Below are 21,861 nucleotides of genomic sequence, written 5' to 3'. Positions count from 1 at the left end.
TAGGCATCAATTGAACTTTTAAATTAATGTTATCAAGTACAAAAGTTAGTATGACGATGTTTCAACAAAAGAAAAAACAAATTTCAGCACCTCAAAACTGAGTCCACGGTACAAATGCATTCAAACTCCTGTAGCTGCCTTTTTTGTTCTTTGTACTTTGCAAAACGTATTCTTTGGTAGCGGATTCAACATATTTTAATTTTATTAATACTGAACACACTTTTTACATCTGCCAGCAGAGCGATCACATGACCTTAACACTGCCCTATTGTCAGAGCTCTCGCTCTACATCCCGCCTACATGTAGGCAATCTGTTAGCTCTGATTTGTGAATTTCTGCTTTGATTGACAGTCCGCCAATACTGCCTTGGTACACTTCATTTTTCTACAGTATAGCTGCCGCCGGCGCCTGCTTTTCTGTATTAATAGAAAAAAATATATGGAATGTCATTGCTCCAGTGGCCCACCCAGGACCTTTGGGAAGCGGACCACAGTTTGGGAACCCCTGATTTAAAGGGCTGTCTTATAAAGAGAGAGCACTGTATAATGTTTGGCAATATTATTTATAAATAAACATTTGATTCACATTCGTGCTTCCAACTTCCATCCTTTTATCCTAAAATAATGAAATCAGACCTTTTTTCGTCCTTAACAAAAACATAAAATAAATATTGGTATGTGACGGGTACAGCCTGCCCCTGTGTGTAGTATATTATTTGTTGTATTATTATTTAAAATGTATTGTTTATGTTTGTAAAAACACATTATTTTATTGTTAATTGTTTTGCAGCATGGATGGGGTTAAACTTCCCCATACATGCTAAACTCGTGCAGAATGTGAGAATGTCTGCAGATTGATTGATTTATTACTAATTTAGAGACGGTCACATGTATATAAATCTGCAGCTTTGGCTGTTCGAGTTGTGTTCAGAGGTGGCGTCACCACACGAGCCATCGTGTCACACGCTATTACATTTTAAGTCGTGATTTTTAAGTAAACTTTTTTTTTAATTCCAGATAAAACCAATCAATGAAAGGCTGAGAGATATGAGAGGGGCCAAGATGGTCATTGACGTGGTGCAGTGCATCTCCCCTCAACTGAAGAAGGTTGTGCAGTTCGTTTGTGGCAATGGGCTTGTTTGTGAAACCCTGAAAGAAGCTCGACAAATTGCATTCGGAGGACCTGAGAGGTTTAAAGTGAGAGAACTGAAACAAGCATCCACTGGCTACATTGAAATGTGAAGTGTATCCTCAGATACCAAGGATTTAAGCTATATCTAGAAGTTTTATTACCTATTTTTGGCACTAGCAAAGTTATCACTGGTCTCCTTTTATTTTTTGTTTTTTTTGTTAGAGATATTTTAGTCCTGTAATTGTTTTTATACTCTATTTGGGGATATGCACATTCATATTACCTAATCTCTTGCCAGTTTCATTCCAATGGCGAAATTCAACCAAAGATACAGTAAAAAAAAATGTTTTGATAAGGTTGCTCACACCACAAATAACCAAGTTAAAAAAAAAATAGATTTTAAATCTTTGGTTCCCTTTCAAGGACGAACTGTAACCATTAACGAACAGGTATTTACCTCCTAAAGACCCAATACCTGAATAAAACACATCAAAGTTGCTCATAGAGCCTGTGACGCAGTCATTGCCCGCCCCAGAGGGCATAAAATGACAGTGCTCACAGACCTCCTTTCAATAACTGACCTGACAGGAGGAGCCTATCAGATAAGTACTTGTTGCTTTTGACTGTATAATTTTTCGCTAATTATTGTGTTTTACATAATTTATGCGATAATTTAATTTAGTAATAGTTTTTTTTAAAAATTATTACGCTTATATTGTGCACTACAGCGTGCTGTTTGTTACACCCCCAGTGCCCCATGTGAAGTTGGTGGCTTGAGTCACCCCTTCCCAGGGATCAAGCAACGCAAGTCAGCTGACTTTGCTCTCTCCCCAGGCTGCAATAGCTTTGGCTTAGGCCAAAATTATGAGACGGTTTGTATAATTAAAGTAATTGCTATTACTGTATTTTGTATGAGAGAAATATTTTCTTTTTTCATTGTATTTTTCTGTAATTTCAGAGACTAAGCGCAGGCGTCTGCTAAATAAACAAATAATAATAATAATGCATGCTGCAGCACATGTGTAGTGAGAGCAGCTGCTGGGTTCCCTCAGTCTCGTGTGAGTACTGACTGAGTGGTTTTGCTAGTAGCTTGCACAGGTGAGCATCCCTGTACAGTGCTACCCTTGGTAACTGCGAACTGGTGGACTTGTACCGTACTGGTACCGAGGTCACTGACCCACTCCATTCCCACCGTACTGACCCTGTGCTAAAGTAACCGAGCCGGCACCAAACTGACTTGGTACCGTCCCAGTTCCGACCCGATACCATCCAGGGCTTGTGTCCCCGGTCCGGTACCAAGCCAGTCTTGTTCTGGTCTTGAACAGCCCCGTTGCTGTCTTTTAAAGTTACTGGACAGTGCATTGCTACTTGCATAATGCCTGGGTTTTATCCCTGCAAGACATGCAAGACAAGTCTATCTGATGAGCATAAGCATGGCAGATGCTGTTCTTGCCTGGGGCCAAAGCATTCAAAGGAGGCACTGGTGAACCACAGTTTCTGTAGGTTTAGTGCACATTTCTCCTAGCGCACGCCGGAGAAACGTCTCTCCTGCAGCTCTACAGAGCGCTCTGTGTCCATCACTCCTGCACAGCGCTCTTCCCCATCACCCTCTGTTAGAGAGGTGGCTGCATCCTTCCCCCACAGCTCTGTGCCAAGGAAGAGCGGACGACGCACCCGGGAAAGTAGCCCACGCGGGAAACGTTCGGCACCACCTGCCCTGCCTGTCACAGACTGCGAGCAACTTTGATATTTATTCAGGTTTCGGGTCTTTAGGAGGTAAATACCCATGAGGTAATGGTTACATTTCTATTTCAGGGAACCAGGGTTATGATAATAACCTAACATTATCACTCTTTTTACACACATAGTAGAGTAAATGATGGGTTAGTTATAGGCATCAATTTGTGTTTTAGTAGATATTTTTGTCATCAGAAAACTGTCAGTATTTGTTATTGTTTTTTGTTTAGACAGTTGCCCTGGACGGGACTCTGTTCTCAAAGTCTGGAGTAATCTCTGGAGGCTCCAGTGATCTGCGCTACAAGGCCCGCCGATGGGATGAAAAAGAGATGGACAAACTGAAAGAGAAAAGAGATGAACTGGTGTCTGAGCTAAGAGTGAGTAGCATACAAACTGACGATTGTGTAATGAGGGTAATCACACTAAAGCCACACTAGATAAAAACAGAACTAGCTATTAAGAATTTGAGTTTAAGAGTCAGAATAAAGCTTTGAAAATAGCCCCATTATTGTATGCGGTTTGACAGAAGAATGTTTACCATGGTTTAGGAGCTGATGAAAGTGAAAAGGAAGGAAGCAGATCTGAAACAAGTGCAGGCCCAGGCTCAGGGAGTGCAGACAAGGCTGAAATACTCTCAGAGCGAGCTGGAAACAATAAAGAAGAAAAACCTTGCAAACTGCTTCCAGGTAACACTATCTCTGTGATTTACTGTTGGAACTGAAGACATGTCCCAGTTTACAAAGTACTCTGGACATCCAGGTGTCAGATCCAGGTTGTGTTGGGGGGGGAAAAAAACATCATTACTTTGTTGTGGAGAGAAGTCAGATTCTTTGAAAACAATTATTCAAAGTGATGTAAATTCTCGTTTTTATTATATTTTCTTATTATAATCATTTTCACACATGTACCCCCAGAGCCTGGAAATTTGATAGTCGTAGACAAAAGTATTGGCACCCTACACTTAATATAAAATAATTCAAGAAAACATGTTAAATACAAACATTTAGGGAACAAATAATAAAGACCAAAATACACAATTTCAGGTAGTTTAAAACTTGAACCGCCAAGGCAGTCATTTTGACGGTTTTCACTTTTAAAATTTAAATTACTCTGCTTGTGTTAAAGATCCGTGGTTGTCTGTTCTTGATTTTTCCTTAACCCTTTGCGGTCCTATGTCGGACCTGGTATCCAAGCCAGTTTGTTATCTCGACCTCCACTGAGTTTATAGCAGTGTGTATTTGAATAGAATATTACACTTGATATGTGTTATCCAAATATCTATTGTAATCCTGTCAGTTTCTTGGAGAACGGCCGTCTGGCTCTCTACGTGAGCATATATAGTCTGCTGTCTTACACTATTACTATTACAAGAAATTTTCGAGAAATCTTGTTATTTTTGATATTCTTGAAGTTTTGATTTGAGAGCAACTACAGATATATTTGCCTTGGAACGACTTCATTGAAAAGAGCATTGCCTGCTTCAAACTAAACATAAAACGTTACATAGAGAAGCAGCTGTTTCCGACAAAAGCACGGTGTTGCTGGACACAATACATGTCAAACAAACTTGTCCAATTTGGGATCAAGTTTTAGCTGGCAGCGGACCCTACCCCTACCTGTGCAAAGATGAAACTCGCCCAGCTGGTCAGAGACTGGGTGACAATGTGGCACTTAGGCTGATGTAACCATGCTTAGGAAAAGGGATGAATGTTGCCAATAACATTTTTTTTTATTTCACTGCAATTAGCAAAACAGTTGAAGAAAAAAAAACAAACAGCCTGGTCGGAACAGTAAACAAAGCGAGAAGAGAGTTTCCATCATCTGCGCAAAACTTAGTACTCGGTGAAAGGAATCACCTGTGTCTAGTTGCTGTGTTTTACAATGTACTGGACATGCAGCCATTAATTCCTTCATTCTGTACAAGGAATGCACCATGGAAAATATCAGTAGGAGAGATTTCATCTTGACAAACAAGTATCTTGCTGAGCTAGGTCAGCAATTAGCAAATACTTTTTAATTTGCAGTTTTTACTCTCCTTTCTCCAGTTCTTTCACCCTGACCACCCAACCCTGTGTGCGACTATCACATTTCCAGGCTCTGGGGATACATATATGAAAATGATTATAATAATAAAATGTAATAAAAAGCATAATTTTATATCACTTTGAATAACTGTTTTCAAAGAAAGAATCTGACTTCACAAAAAAGTAATTCTGTCCGTCCCGTCCCCCCCAACACAACCTGGATCTGACACCTGAGATTTGAGAGTTGGTATATGACAACCATTATTCTGTCATGTTTTAGGAGAAATCCAGACTGGAAAGTGAGCTTATGAATCTTGAATCTCAGCTTTTAATGTTAAAGAGGAACATTGATGAAAAGGAAGCTAAAACAACAGAAATCCAGCAAGAAATAAACAAGGTAATCCTTTTTTTGGCATTTTTACATTTATTTTTATATAGCAATATTAATGATAGTATTTGCATTTTTTTTTTTTATCTAAACGTCTGTGTAATGTTATACGTGTATTTTTAGTTTCTCTTATGACTGAGTGTTTTATGATGAACTATCTACCTGCCTAAAGAAGAAACCTATATTTGACATGTTTGTATTCACGGATCTGCAAGGTCAGATTTGGAGCATAAACTGCCAACAAGGCTGTATTCCTATACAAGACAGAGATTATTTAAAACAGGTAGACACCTCTACCTGTATTTAAATCACAATTTAATAGTATGTCCAGTGCTTAGATAACTTAACAGGAAAAATAAATGGCATAAACACATACCTGTTACTGCAAAATTGGGACACCATTGTTTCTAATGTGTTGTAGAGGCCAGTATAACAAATAAGATGATGTAGAGCAATTGTTTATGCACATTTTATTGTGTGACTATGGATCACTCACAAGTTATTACTATTTAAAACTGGCTGTTTTAGTATATTTGCATTTGCATGGGTTAATTAATAACTCCATGTCCCTGGAAATAATGCAGCTAGAAAACTGAGATTTGGGGAATTGTAATATCATGGACTAATTGACAAGCCCTGATAATTGACACATTCTGAGATGATGATCCTGGAGGGATCTGCTGATTTGGCTTGAAATAACCCGCTGGCATGCAGTACCATATTGAAACTTACTCAATACATTGTATTTACTTGTTTGAGTCAATGCATGCAAGTAAATGCATTTGGTCAAAACAGAACTTATGTATTTCTCCCCCCTAGATTGAAGACGTTGTGTTCTTTGATTTCTGTGTTGAGATTGGTGTTGGAAACATTCGTGAGTATGAAGACGAGTATGTCAAGCAGCAACAGGAGGTAGATGAGAAAAGGCAAGTTCTTTTAAAAGAAAGCAATGTCTAATTAACATTAGACATAAGTAAATTGCCCAGACAGACAGTGTTACAGATTTTAAGTAGTACTGTTGGCTTAACAAAAATGGAGTTTGAAGGGATTTTGTGTAGGACCACCAAACCTACTGCCCATGTGTATTTTGGTTACAGATGACACAGATACACAATCCCTATTTTGTAACCAATGAAAAAAGAAAGTGAAGTGGAAAAAAATAGCATGAAACTACTAAGATCATTATGTACCGTAAGAATGTTTTGTATTTTAAATATATATATATTTTTTTACAATTGATTTTTTTTCGCCCTACATACTCAACATCGATAAATAAAGAAAGGTACACAGGTTTAGTTTCGAAATAACCCTAGTTTCCGTTTGCAACGGAAGGTGGTCAGGAACTGATATCCATGGGTAGGTCGTTCCACCACTGAGGAGCAAGGATGGAGAAGGAGGGGGTTCTGGAAGCAAGGGAGTGGAAGAGGGGTACAGCTAATCTGCCGGTGGTGGCGGAGTGAAGGGGGTGAGAGTGGGTGTAGGGAGAAATGATTGGAGATAGGAGGGAGCAGAAAGGTCAAGACAGTGATGGGCGAGTACAAGAGTTTTGAATTGGATGCGAGCAGCAGTAGGGAGCCAGTATAGAGAGTGGAGCAGCGGTGTAGTGTGGGTGAAACGAAGGGAAAAGCCAAGGCGAGCAAACCCTAACCCTAACCCTAGCCTTGTGGCATTCCAGTTGGTCTACAATATTGCCTTGTGACAACTTTGGTGTTCATGCCTATTAGGTAACAGTTACACGTTGTACTTGATAGAGAACGTAACCATTAACCTTCAAGGTCGCTGCGTCCATGATTGCAGCAGTCTTGAAGGTCAAATGATGACGATGTCTGTGTGTGTAGTCCAGTTATACTCACGGGGGCGGGCACGACTGCATCACAGGCTCTGACGAGCAGTCTTTGTTATTATTATTATTATTTATTTTTTAGCAGACGCCCTTATCCAGGGCGACTTACAATTGTTACAAGATATCACATTATACATTATACAGATTCACATTATTTTACATACATTATACAGATATCACATTATTTTACATACAATTCCCCATTTATACAGCTGGGTTTTTACTGGAGCAATCTAGGTAAAGTTTGTCCAAGGGTACAACAGCAGTGTCCCCCACTGGGGATTGAACCCACAACCCTCCGGTCAAGAGTCCAGAGCCCTAACCACTACTCCACACTGCTGCCCTTGTTATATCTATTCAGGTTACAGGGTCTTTAGGAGATAAATACCCATGAGGTAATGGTTACATTTCTATTTCAGGGCACCAGGGTTAACGTTTTCAATAAAGATACTAAAGCTAAATCTTAGAACATACTTTGCAGTCTCACATTTAAAAGATTGCAGTGTACCAATACAGGGGGTCACTGTATCAATAATCGTATCACGGTTCAAATCGATGAATCAGCACACCGCTAGTCCTCATTGGTACCTATTAGCAGCAACTGAACTTATAATTTTGAAACTGTGCTAAATTTTTCACATTCTTCCTCCTGAATGCAATACTGTAGCATGCCTGTTAACTTTCAGATGTAAATATTCAAATACATCTTCCTGTATCAACAGCTCTCTTCCTTTAAACTCAGTTGCTGACTTGTTTTAACCGCACAAGCAAACATCTTATTTTTTGTCCCAGGTCTTTGATTTGTCCATCTCCTTATCAAATTGCATACATTTCTGTTTGTTGCCGGTGTTGCATACGTGGAGATTTCTTTTATTTTTCTGTTTTATTTTTTATAAACATTTTTATATTTACTTGGGGTTATAGTTTATATATGTGTTCCACTAGGCTGAGGTTTGAGACCCAGAAGACAAGACTAAGCACCCAGCTGGAGTACGAGCGCAGCCAACTTGATAAGGAGAGGAAAAAAATTCAGAAATGGGAGGAGACGATTAATAAAGAAGAGAAAAAAATTGCTGAGCAAAAGAAGGTAAGGATTCTCTTTACCATCCCCAGCAATGGGAGGTGCATGTTAGAGGGTCATACTATGGATGGGACAGTATAACATTTCAATTTATGATACCGGTCAAAAAAATACCATGGTAACCTTAATATCACGGTATAAATCATGCAAGTTATAAAATGAAGCAAATACAAAACAGGTGCATCAAACATGAATTTTTGTGTTTTTGCATTTCATTTTTTAATTGGCAGAAAATGGCTTTCAGAAGGTGGGCAGTGTGCAAAGACATTGCAACTGACCAGTCACCAATTTTGTGCACTACGTAATACACGTCATTTACGTCAATGCGTCATTTGCTTGGCAACGGGCTTAACGACGACAAAAACGTTATTGTACAGTTATGCTTCTCCTAATGCATATTCAAGTTTTTCTTGTGTACAATGACACACGTCAGTCGCTTTTTACTGTCCTTGTATTAAGAATAAAATCAATACACATTTTATATGTGTATATATATAACAAATTAATGCACTTACCCTTCACACGCAATTTCCGACTCCAGTTTTCAAAGCCCATCTCTTCAATGTTACAATGTACTTGTTTATCCGTCACAGCCCGCGTTTTTTTATTTATTTGTTTTCCGTGGTTTTTTTCTCCAATGCCAGTCTGTCTTCATTGTGCAGTTACACAGTGCTTCCTCCAATTTCACATGACGAAAATGCAGCAAAAACAAAGCAAACAAGACAAGCTATGGTAATGTAAAAGTTAATCATTAAACAGTATTAGATACTGTGATGCTTTTTTTTTTTAATCTGTTGCTTTTGTGCATTTGCAGGTAAACTGTGACATTAGGGCATTATCGAGCACTATATTCTGCAATTTTGAATACTGACTTTGGATACTGTTTTAATTCTGGAAGCTGGTGTTTTTTTTAATCTTTTGCTAAATTGCATTGCCTTTTACGTTTTACGCAGTTCTGTGCATGGGTAATATTTTTATTTAATTTTGCTGAAGGGTCGTTAATGGGGAATTTTACATACTGCTACAATACGTACCGGATTTACTACTTCTGTTGAAAATATAGTACTGTACCAACAAAACCAACTACAGTACATCTAAATGGAAGCCTACTTATTTTAAAACACAGTCCTTTCAGCTATGTATTTTTGACATTGTATCTTTTTTGTGTTGGAACGGGCCAAAATCAGATAATATATGCGTCACACTGAAGTAAAACATTTTACAGGGTTGGATATGTGAGTGCCGACAGCAGCTACATAAATATCAAACCTTAATCGGAGTACCATGATGAAAAAAACTTAAATAACTTAATGTATGCTGAGATTAATTACCACAGTACGCTCTAGTCAAACGATGGGGTGGGCAGAAAAAAAACATGAAGTGTAGTGTGATAGATACGTGGACGGTAATGGGCATAAAATGAAATCTGTTACATCTCACAATTCTCTGATTCAAAATGCAGTTCTACATTGCTGGAGTCCTAATGTGGACATCCTCACTTGAACACAGTAAGTTAACATTTGTATATGTATTATAGAAACTGAAAATGTATGTGTTTTGAGTGGTTTTTAATAAAATGTTTTGCCAAGAATTTCTAAAAAAAGAGGTAATTCTAGAGGGTGATGCAAAACATTTGGCCATAACTGTGTATTTTAGAGAATAAAAATATAATTTATTGTATTATGTTGACATGTTACTAGGCATTGTACATGCTCAACTTTTGTTTAATATAGGGATTGAACGAGATGTAGCTGTAAATTGATGCTCAGTTGTTATTTTAAGACATTGTCTTTGTCTCAGGTGTAACATGATTTGGTTTGCTAACTTCCAATAGTTTCATGTTTTTATATGTTTTTTTGTATTAATAAATTGACTTGAATTGTTAATCTGTTTTTTTCTTGCTTTTTAAATGAAAAGAAGTTGTTCAAATGAAAGCGCCATTTTCCTTCACTTAACATGAGCATTAACCTGTAATTACAAAAATTACAATGCAGCACAACAGGAGTGGTGTCTATAGGCCTTTTTCCATCCAACTTTTAAGCTCAGTAAAACGTATGCGAATAACACTTGCATGGAAAACCGTAACAAGCGTATTTCTGGTCCTAGCGCCCTTACTCACCATTCCAATGACGTCAGATTATTTAATGCGCATGCTCTGATGATAAAAACAAGATGGCAGACTTGGAGCAAAGAAGAAATTATTTTGACAATTACTGAACGAATATGATGATGTCTCTGCACTTGATTTGTTTACGTTTTAAGGTCAAAGTTTCTACCCATTTAATTTAAAAAAAAAGAAACTCTTAAAAAAATGCTGTTTTGTTTAATAAAATACTGGCAAAGAAACGTTTTAGCACTAATCTCTCTCTCTCTCTCTCTCTCTCTCTCTCTATATATATATATATGTAAAATAAATTGACCTTTTTATTTTATGTTAGACTACTGATAAATAAAGCGGTAGAAAGTTTCCTGGTGTGTGAGTTGTTTGAATGTGTATTATGTTATTAAACTGTACTTTTGAAATCATGAATTTGTTTTGTATGAACAAGTAGTCTGCTCCCTGACTATTCTAGGGAATCCTTCTGAATCATAGTATGCGTTAATTAAAAGCATGTGATGAATACTATCCATATATGGACAGTATCAGGGGTTTCCCCAAATATAAACCAATCAGAAGTATTAGTATTTTATTTTTTATCGTGTGTGCCAAAAATGCACTGATTTTGTCTGACAATCACACAAGCAAATCTTATTGAATGCATCACCTTGGACAGCAGTGTGGAGTAGTGGTTAGGGCTCTGGACTCTTGACTGGAGGGTTGTGGGTTCAATCCCAGGTTGGGGACACTGCTGCTGTACCCTTGAGCAAGGTACTTTACCTAGATTGCTCTAGTAAAAACCCAACTGTATAAATGGGTAATTGTATGTAAAAAATAATGTGTAAAAAAGAATGTAATTGTGTGTAAAAATAATGTGATATCTTGTAACAATTGTAAGTTGCCCTGGATAAGGGCGTTTGCTAAGAAATAAATAATAATATTAATTTAAAATAAATTACTCTGTCCCCCCCCCCCCTCCGACTGCAATTTGTAAATGAGAGAGAACTGGCAGCATTATTTTGTATCATTTCAGGTGTACACAATAATAACACAAACTGAGAAATAATGTCAGAATTTGTTAATCTTTTTAGTCTTTATTCAGTAATTATTTTCTACCATTTTAAAAATGGGCTTTTGATTGGCTTATTTGGAGGCACTATTCTCTTCAAGTCTCCACTGGTGCGCCATGCAGTGGATTGAAACCTAGTCTCCTGAAACCAAGTTCCAAGCAACAAAGTGGCTCTGTGTTCCCTCAGCTTTAAAATTAAGTTAAACTTTTTTTCTTAAGAGCGTCCATTTTATATATATATATATATATATATATATATATATATATATATATATATATATATATATATATATACACTACCGGTCAAAAGTTTTAGAACACCCCCATTTTCCCAGTTTTTATTGAAATTTAAGCAGTTCAAGTCCAGTGAATAACCTGAAATGGTACAAAGGTAAGCGGTAAACTGCCAGAGGTTAAAAAAAAAAGTTTAGGTTACCACAAACTGAAAAATAACGTACAAAAAGGCCTTTTTCAGGGAACAAGTAATGGGTTAACAACTTACAGCTGTTCAGCAGCAATGGAAGTAAATTAAGCCTTGAAAGTTGATGCTAACAATTCCTACAGATGTCCCAACTTTTGTTGATTACTTACAAACCCTCTGTCTGTATAAAAGCAGTGTTGGAACAGACTGTGTTACTACACCCTCTTAAGCATTATTTGGACAGTATTGTACTACAGGAAGTAGTATATTGCTCTCATAATGGCGAGAAAAAGGCAATTAACAAAGGAAGACAGACAGACCATTATAACCCTTAAAAGTGTAGGTCTTTCCTTTAGAGAAATTGCAAAGAAAGCCAAGGTGTCAGTGAGTACAGTTTCCTACCCCATCAAAAGGCACTTGGAAACTGGAGGAAACTCTGACAGGAAGAGGTCTGGCAGACCCAAAGCCACAACAGAATCAGAAGACAAGTTTCTGAGAGTCAACAGCTTGCGTGATAGGTGGCTTACAGGACAGCAGCTTCAAGCACAGCTTAACACTGGTCGAAGTAAGCAAGTCTCAGTTTCAACTGTGAAGAGAAGACTTCGAGCTGTAGGTTTGACTGGTCGAGTGGCCGTAAGAAAGCCATTGCTAAGATGGCAAAATAAGAAAAAGAGGCTTGCCTGGGCCATGAAGCACTGCCAGTGGACTACTGAAGACTGGAAGAAGGTCTTATGGACCGATGAATCAAAATTTGAAATCTTCGGTTCATCACGGAGGGTTTTTGTATGCCGTCGAGTAGGCGAAAGGATGGTTCCTCGGTGTGTGACACCAACTGTCAAACATGGAGGAGGAAGCGTGATGGTCTGGGGCTCTTTTGCTGGATCCAGAGTCGGCGACTTGCACAGAGTGAGTGGCACCCTGAACCAAAACTGCTACCACAGCATTTTGCAGCGCCATGCAATACCCTCTGGTATATGCCTAGTTGGTCAAGGGTTCATCCTACAGCAAGATAATGACCCAAAACATACCTCCAGGCTATGTCAGAACTACCTTAGAAGAAAAGAACAAGACGGTAGGCTTCAAATTATGGAATGGCCAGCACAGTCTCCAGACTTAAACCCCATCGAGCTGGTTTGGGATGAACTGGACAGACGGGTGAAAGCAAAGCAACATACAAGTGCAACACTTTTGTGGGAACTTCTGCAACAGTGTTGGGAAGAACTTTCCGAACAATATTTGATTTCCATTGTAGAAAGAATGCCACGAGTGTGTTCGGCTGTTATATCTGCAAAAGGTGGCTACTTTGAGTCAAAAATTTAGGTTAAATTTTGTTAAACAAAACAATTCCATGATTTCTTTTTTATCTCCAATTGTTTATTTGTTCTATGCTTTAATTTCAGAGTACATTGAGACATTAAACTGCGTAAATTTCAATAAAAACTGGAAAAATGGAGGTGGTAGATGGCCATGTTGGAACGTGATTCACTATAGAGTTGTGTCAGTGAGGGTCAGCTAAATAGGCAAAAGTTGCATCATGGGAAATGTGTTAATTTGGTATGCCGACTCACCCCTAGGTCACACTTAGATTTTTAATGCTTGTCCAATTTTATTTTTTATTTTTTGTAATTTTTTTTGGAAATGGATAGGATTAGGATTAAGATGAAAACGATACTGCTTGACAGTGGACATGAGTAATATTGTGTACCTATGGAACATTTTATGCAGGTTGGTTATGAAGTCAGTTGACCACTTTGCAATACTGATTTAAAGGTGTTGGCACTGTAGCAGAATACTGTTATTGTTATTGCATTAACTGCCTAATAAGGGCGCCATTATTCTCAAGCAAGAGGTTTTACATCACAGTAACATTTAAAATGTCAGAATGTCCATCAGTTAGGAGTGTGTCCTATTTTTCCGTATTGTAGGAGGAAGAGAGTCTATTAAAAGCTGTGGACAAAGCCATGGCTGAGCAGCAGGTACTCAAAAACCGATTGCTGACCAAGAAATCTGAAGCAGATGATGCAAAAAAAGAGCTTGAAAAAAACACAAAGGAATTGCTGGTGATCTCCAGGTGAGGTTAATTTTAAACCTTTTCTCTTCATTACCCTTTCAACAGCGCAGACCAGTATACAACTCTATAACAGATAGTTTAAAACTGCATATCACTCTAGTACAGTAGTATAGGAAGGACAACTCCACCACAAATGCTAACCACTCTAGTGGTATATGTATATCTATGCCCATTTTATTTGTTTTTGGCTATGCTGACTGTAAGTCAACATAGATACTAGAATTACGAGAAAGGTGTATATTTTATCTATCTGAACAATCATTTCAGGGAATTAGGAAAGCTGCAGAAGCAGTCCATATCCTTGGACACTGCCTTGGAGCAGAAAAAAATGGAAAGACACAATCTCTTACTGGCATGCAAAATTCTGTGTCTTCAAATAACTCTTCTTTCTGGATCACTGGATGAAATCAGTGAAGTACAGGTATTAGTATTACCCAAGTGTTATTATCAGTTATGAAGCTAATTGACTTATAGTCTAATTCTAATCTCACAGCGATGGCCATGTTGGAACGTAATTCACTATAGAGTTGCGTCAGTGAGGGTCAGCTAAATAGGCAAAAGTTGCATCATGGGAAATGTGTTAATTTGCGAGAATGGAAAGGAAGATAACGGCGTAGGGACTGAAGTTGAAAAAATACAATTTACCAAACAACTGTTTAAATGAGCATTTTCTATTGCTGCTTTTTATTTTAGTGGTACCCACTCTAATGCCGTAAAGTGTTCTTATTTAAGAGTTTTGTAATTTCTTTACGGTCATTATTTTCAGTATCAGAAAGTGTGCTTAATCAGTGATCAAGATTCTTTTTTTTTTTGGCTGTATTAAATTGAAACCTTTGTTTTACTTCAGCCTTTAAGTTTTAAACTGATAAAAAAAAAAAGTTTGTCTACTTGACTTAGATTCTTATCATTTTTTAGTTTTACCTTTAGAAGTTGTAGTCAATATCTACAGTAAAACCTGTGATTTCAAATTCACTTGAAAGCAAACTAAAATGTTGCCCTTCTGCTTTGATTGGTTTCACACCAGAAAATGTCAAACAAACTGTAGTTAAAAGTAGGATAAGGAATTTAATTTGTCAGCTCTGTTTGAAATAAAAAAAATAAGGCAAAACAGGATCAGAGGTTCAATCAATATATGAAGGTAAAAACAAGGCACCATGTTTTGTAATTAACAGCCTTTTAATTAAGAAACAGAATCATCCCAAAATAGGTTTAAAGGGACTTCACGTGATCAAACATAAAACACGAAAACTTAAAGCCCTATTTATATAGCAAAAAATCTACGTGCATATTAAATTATTTCAATTAATTCCTGTCTTAGTAAAACCATTAAGGCTGTATATGTACAGTCTTTCTATATATTGTATTATTATTTTAGATGTTACATATATAAATGGCTTTGGTCTCCCTCTGCATTGACAAACTTTAGTCTGAAACGGATCCTCATATGAGAAACGGTATATATGTGCCTACTTTCTTTTTATAACTTGGCTCATGTGGACTGGGTTATGCATTACATTACCAGCAGTTGGTTCGGTTTGTGCTGCGTTGTGAATTCTAACGTGATTGGTTACACACTGCCCGACTGAAGGGGAAACAAATTAGAGTTCCTCCTCAATTGAGCTGAGACCACCATTGCAGGTGAATCCTAGTCTCCTCATTTGGTGCACAAAAATATTTTTGACATTTCTCACTTGCCGAAATTGTGCGAATTATCCTCTCCTAACGAACTAGGTATGAAAGGGCAGTAAGTTTCTTCTGCCTAAAATCAGTGTAAATCTGATCATGTGATTTTTCTTTTCTGAGTTTAAAACTAATATAAAAAAGAAGCAATATGTTGCATATATACTCAAAAGCCCGCTGCCGCCATTCTTAATTGTGTGGTTGTTGAACAGCAAATAAAATGTCTAATCGTCTACATGAGTTATCTCTTGAAATACAATTTGCACTTATCAAAAAATTTAACTTTTACCAAAACCAACAAAAAAAAAAGCCAAGTGAAAAATTCTAAATCACAAGGCAAAATGTTTCAGACATTCTGAAAAAAAAAGATACCTACTTAAAAGCAACATGGGGAAAACCTGAATGCCTGCAGAAAGCACCTGAATCTCACATGCAGGTACAGTACGAACAAGTGAATGTCTTTCTATGGGAATGTTTTAAACAGTTTTTGTGCTAATAACAGGTAAAGATTTTGTTATGGCATTATTGTGTTAAGTTTGCGGAGGCATTGCTGTGTTTATTATACTATAATAAAGTATACAGTAATAAAGTAGTTTCAAACATTCAAATAATTGTCATTTTACTTTTGTTTTAGGTTCGGTATTCGATTGTTTTTACAGTAACTCTGTAATCCAGCACACTGTCTAATCTGGTACAGTTTTCTAGTCCTGTGACACCTGATTGGACAGGTTTTACTGTACATAGGTCCTAGTACAACCCCGCCACCACCATGTGCTTCTCTGTGAATTAAGTTTTCTTGGTCTAGAATATTATTCATAATTCATAGTTTAGTTACAAATGCAAATACTGTATTTCATTCTCTAGAACACATTTTTAAAATGTATGTAGAAATCAAGGTCTCCATAATAAATGTCTAAATGTACAGGGCTGGTATAAATTGCCTGGGATGTGTTGAAATAGGAGGTATTCATAGTGAACCTAAACATACAGACTGAACAGTTCTCTACATCCTTTTCTGCAGCTTGATACCGAAAGCACAGACACTACAATAGGTATTTACGAACGTGAAGGACAGTTTCAGATAGACTACAGTGATCTGTCTCAAGATCTTCAGGTAAAAAATTGTTGTTTATTTTCATTGAGACCCTGTAATTAATAGTTGGACATATTTTATTCATCCATGTTTTTAGGACTCAGGACACCTCCCACTGAACCCTTTCCTAATTACATACACTGTAGCTCCTCACCCCCAGCGAAGAGTAACATATTATTATTATTATTTATTTCTTAGCAGACGCCCTTATTCAGGGCGACTTAAAATTGTTACAAGATGTCACATTATTTTTACATACAATTACATTATTTTATTTTATTTATTTTATTTTTTTTTACACGTTATTTTTTACATACAATTACCCATTTATACAGTTGGGTTTTTACTGGAGCAATCTAGGTAAGGTACAGCAGCAGTGTTGCCCACCTGGGATTGAACCCACGACCCTCTTATGTAAGTGTATAAATAGAAAAAGTAATTTTGTTTTTTGTCTTTTTGAAATTGGGGATTCATAATAGTTTAGAAATATATTAAGGAAAGCTCTGCTGTAATTACTCATTGTGTGTATTGTTCCTTTCTTTTATCATCTACTGTGCAATAACAATATTGGTAAACAAGACTGAAATGCTAAGATCAATTCGTACGATTATATGTTCATCAACTGCACATAAATAGTACTAAAACTTACCACACTATAGCACCCTACTTAATTGGAAAACTGGAATTAAGGCCAATGGTGTTCTAAACTTTCAAGATGTTGAGCTTTATGGAGTAGTCCACACTGGGAGAACATGCAACAAATGCCACCATATTGCACACACTGAGAGCAAGGTTTTGAATTTAGAATAAAAGCTAATTTACATAACATGAAACAAGTGGTAAATCAGCCAGTTAGAGAGGTGTATGCATGTCAGGAGAGCTAGCAAAAATGAGACCTTGCCAGGTAATAGCTAGGCATAAGTAGGTTAAAGAAAAGGGTATGACAATCCAAGAGAAATTTCCCAGGAACTGGAAATGTCCAACAGGTTGTAAAGATTAAAGAGATACTATTGATACAAGTATATAAAGTGAAATATTTGAGATTTGTCAACATTTCCATGCATCTTAAGCACATATGTCATCCATGAATAGAGCACTACAGCATCATTTGAACACTTTCTATGTTAAATAGAAATCTCGTTAAAGTTAAAAGTTTAATAAGTCGCTTATCATAAAACATTTCATTTCCCACAACTTTGCTTTGCAGTTCTCCTTCCCTAACTGCACAAGATGGATTTTTGACTACTTTATTAGAAGAATATTTTTTTACACGACTACCTGTTTACAGCACCATCTCTTGGATTACCTCACACATTTGTTGCTGCTTCTGTGTTTCCTCTGTAAAGTTCTGGCCTGTTATTACCCTCCGCTGGGGATGTAGTGGATGCAGTTGTATGTATGTACATATTGTATGTATGTCATACTTCACATATTTATACATATATCTGAAAAAACGCATATCAAATTGTCATGAATCTTGGTATTAACATTGTTTACCATCAGTTATTGACAATATCAGATTCTGATGATATGGGGGGGGGGGGGGGGGGGGTCTGACTGGCCATACATTTGTCCATATGTATGTCACACCTCTTTGTATCTATCTGCAGAACCACTTATTCAATTGTGAAACGTGGTATTAACGTAATTTAGCATGGTGTTGAATATTAGATTCTTGGGATAAATAGAGATCTTGGATAATCACTTATAAAATTGTTATTACACTTGGTAATTTGTTTTCTATACTGTTGAAGAATGTCATAGTAAACAACTGTTTCATCATACTGATTTGCTCTAGTTGTGAATTTACAGCTTTGGCGGGGGATGTACAATATGTTGCTGACATGCTTGTTTTTTTACAATAGGATCTAAGAAGTGAAGATGAGGTTGAGGCTCAGCTAAACAGACTGCAACAGACAATTACAACACAGGAGAGTGTTCTACAGAGAGCCACTGCTCCAAACATGAAAGCCCTAGAGAAGATATGGCAAGTCAGAGACAAGTTTCATGGGGCCGTGGACGGTAAAATCACATTTTACAGTAATACAACAATAATATGTAGTAAGAAAATAGTTTAAATAATTGATTAAAGTTCCTTTTAATTAAGCACTTAAAGTATGGAGTTTACACAGTGATTTGGCAGTGCTATGCTTTAACTATGGTAAACCACATAAATAAATCATACATTTGTTTTCTATAGTTGAACTGCTGGACAATGCCCACCCCCACATTGTGTCTTACTATTTTGTAGCTTTTGATGCCAGTAGGAGAAGAGCAAGGCAGTGTAGGCAGGAATTTGAGCAGATCAAAGCCAAAAGATACCAGCTGTTTAGTGCATGTTTTGAACACATCTCTGTAGCCATTGACCAGATCTACAAACAGCTCTGCAGAAACACCAGTGCTCAGGTGGGTATTTCTCTTGCATTAGAAATGACTAATTAACCCAGGATTTTTTTTTTTTTTTTAAAGATTTCCATTGTCTCAAGTTGTGTGGTGGTTTTACAATCTGGACTAATTTTCACTGGGAGCATTTTAAAGTTTATTTTTGTAATTTCATATTTCCCACTGATTTATTTCCAACTGGTTCATACAAAAAATAAAATAAACTATAACAAATAAAAGTATCTTATATTCAGACTTTTTACTGTAATTTCAGAGGGTCCAGTAGAAATTAAGTTTACCAAACTAATATTTAGCTTATGGAATATGTGTGCAATTAAATGAAATGAATAAAATGGCCATAGATCACATCAAGAGTTCACCACGTATTCCTATTGCAAAATAATCAGTATTATTTATGTTTGAGAACGCAAACTCCCAAATCTGGTTATATGAAACTTATTTTAACCACAAAAAAAAGGATTCTTGAAGTGGTTCATTTTTTAAAAATATGGCTAGCGAATCCATCGTTTTAATAGCTTGCCTGTGACTGACTTTCTGCTTAACTGCAGTATTGTCCAAGTGTGCGATCACACTACTACAATATATAAGTACGCCTCTCTTCAATGTTGTTGTTCATTTTACCCCAAATCACACATATTTGCAGATATCTTCCCTTGAAAATTGAACAAAACTAATTTTAATATGGAGCTTTCCAATACTGAGAGTCTGTACATGCTCAAATCCTTTCAATAAGGACTAACAATGTATATACCCATTGCACACTGATAACTGGTCTCGTTTTTAATAGAAACGTGTGTTGATTTTTGTAATACTAGAAAGTAGGACATGAAATGTAACACATACACATGCAAAGTCAGGAACAAAACCCCAAACATACATTCCTTGCAAACCCCAAAGCCTAGAGGACTATCTAAATACCATCTATTATTTACACATACGTCTCATACAATTCACAAAATGTTAATGTGATGAACAGTTAAAATATGTATTCCAGTAACAAAACAGTTTTCCTAAAGCAAAGAATAGCTCAGCCTCACCAGTATAGTAGTAAAATGTCTGCCCAAACTTCATCATTATCCACATTATACTGCATTAATGTTCTTTCATGCAACTGTAAAGGCAGATATTACCTCTGGGGATTACAAATAACAATTTGTTTCAAAACGTTTGGAATTATTTTTATATCAGTGAGCTCCATCTATCAAAATGCGGCCAGTGTACGATACAGGAGCGCTGCTATTTACAACATCTGATTGAGTTAAGCAGAGATTGTATATGAGGTAGGTCACGTGGGCTGTCCTTTCACTTTGCGGGCGTCGCAAAGGTGCTGTACGCGGAGTCCTGCATCGGGTCGGGTACCCGCGGTTGCCTGCAGGTGACCTGCAAAGCAGGTTGGGTTCGGGTTGGAATGTGAACTTTGCGTTTTGGGTGCGGGTCAGAAATTGTCATTTTCGGGTCATAATGTCATTCTCAGGGTTCTCCCCAGGAATTCTGTACACCCGGGAGCACTTTTAACGGAAAATAAACTTGCCTTTTATCTTAAATATATTATACGACAAAGAATTTAAATAATATGTTGTCTTTCGTTGACTAAATCCGGTTGTGCTTTTTTATGTTCTACATTTTCTTTTTCATTACTTTTTTTTATTATGGTAAATTACTGTGCTTATTTAGGCACTCTACGATTTCTCTGGGGAAAGGTAACGTAGGGTTATTGAAGTATATAAGTATAGCTTAATTATTGAGCTATTGCTTCATTTAAATTGTTTTCTTTGTGTTAAGTTTTCAGGGCATTTTGTTTATGCATGTCTATTTTTGTTTTTCACTATTCTACATTTTTTTAATGCAACTGTTCATTTTAACCTTTTTTTTTTTAACACAACAGTACTCACACACGTTTGGTCACCATCATAACTGTTGCGTGTAATAGTCCAGCACCTCTGCACTTAAGCGTTTGTATGTCAGCTGACAACAGCTGATATCCCATCACGCCTTTCTTCTTAAAGGCGTACAGCCTCTATAAATGAACCCCCAATTTCTCTCACAAACGCCTGTACATATTGTTACGATATCACAACAAAAGGAATACGTTTTTTTTTTTAAATATGTATAGCTATTATGTACTATATATCACCTTACAGTACAATAATACCACAAAAATGGACTGAATGATAATACCCGAAAATAATCTTAGTATTTTTTTTTAATAAAGTAGCCGGCGCAAATATAGTATAAGGTGGTGGATTGCGCCGATCGCCGGCTTATTTTGACCCCCTGCATTCATTGTTACTATTTTTGCTTTGAAAATAAGTGGTTATTTTTTTAGCAGTCATTTAACATTTTAGCCTCGAAGTGCTTAACACAGAAAACCCGCCCCTTCAATTCTCTGATTGGTCAAATGATGTGTCAAGACGTAACACAGCTGTCATGTGGTGCCAAGGTTTTTTTTTCACCCAGCAACACGCAACTGAACTAGTCTGCTAGAAGTGCAATCAATCCTTATTGTTAAAGGCACAGTAGCATCTACAAGACGGGCGGATCTGGGTTTTTTCAGCTGGGTGGCGACCTGAAAAGGCCTGGGGAGAACCCTGATTCTGTTTATGAAATTAACAGAAATGGAATATACAGGGGGGTCCTAAGCCATTCTCTGTCTGCTTGGTTTCTTGTCACAAACTCCCCACTGACAAAGAATGCTTTTAAAAAGAGTCGTAAACTAAATACTGGAGAAGTGGTTTATCTTCACCGTCGTTGAATAAATCCTGTGGCGCCAGGAGGTCTTCCACAAGGTAAAAACCAGACGGTTTTGAATGATTTGACACCAA

General features: G+C 37.0%; 1 protein-coding gene across 1 annotated transcript in view; it reads left to right on the top strand.

Moving 5' to 3' along the window:
• smc1b (structural maintenance of chromosomes 1B) overlaps positions 1 to 21,861 on the top strand; it is a 51,596-nt gene that overhangs the window by 17,532 nt on the left and 12,203 nt on the right. The window contains exons 11-21 of the mRNA XM_058986333.1: positions 1,017 to 1,196; positions 3,099 to 3,245; positions 3,417 to 3,554; positions 5,173 to 5,289; positions 6,100 to 6,206; positions 8,069 to 8,210; positions 13,718 to 13,863; positions 14,131 to 14,284; positions 16,565 to 16,657; positions 18,502 to 18,658; positions 18,888 to 19,042. Of these exons, the coding sequence (XP_058842316.1) occupies positions 1,017 to 1,196; positions 3,099 to 3,245; positions 3,417 to 3,554; positions 5,173 to 5,289; positions 6,100 to 6,206; positions 8,069 to 8,210; positions 13,718 to 13,863; positions 14,131 to 14,284; positions 16,565 to 16,657; positions 18,502 to 18,658; positions 18,888 to 19,042 (1,536 nt within the window). The remainder of the gene's footprint in view (positions 1 to 1,016; positions 1,197 to 3,098; positions 3,246 to 3,416; positions 3,555 to 5,172; positions 5,290 to 6,099; positions 6,207 to 8,068; positions 8,211 to 13,717; positions 13,864 to 14,130; positions 14,285 to 16,564; positions 16,658 to 18,501; positions 18,659 to 18,887; positions 19,043 to 21,861) is intronic.

This window comes from Acipenser ruthenus, chromosome 14, assembly GCF_902713425.1.
Source record: "Acipenser ruthenus chromosome 14, fAciRut3.2 maternal haplotype, whole genome shotgun sequence".
NCBI lineage: Eukaryota > Metazoa > Chordata > Actinopteri > Acipenseriformes > Acipenseridae > Acipenser > Acipenser ruthenus.
The sequence above is the reverse complement of the archived record's forward strand: the minus strand, read 5'-3'. Positions and strand labels throughout refer to the sequence as shown.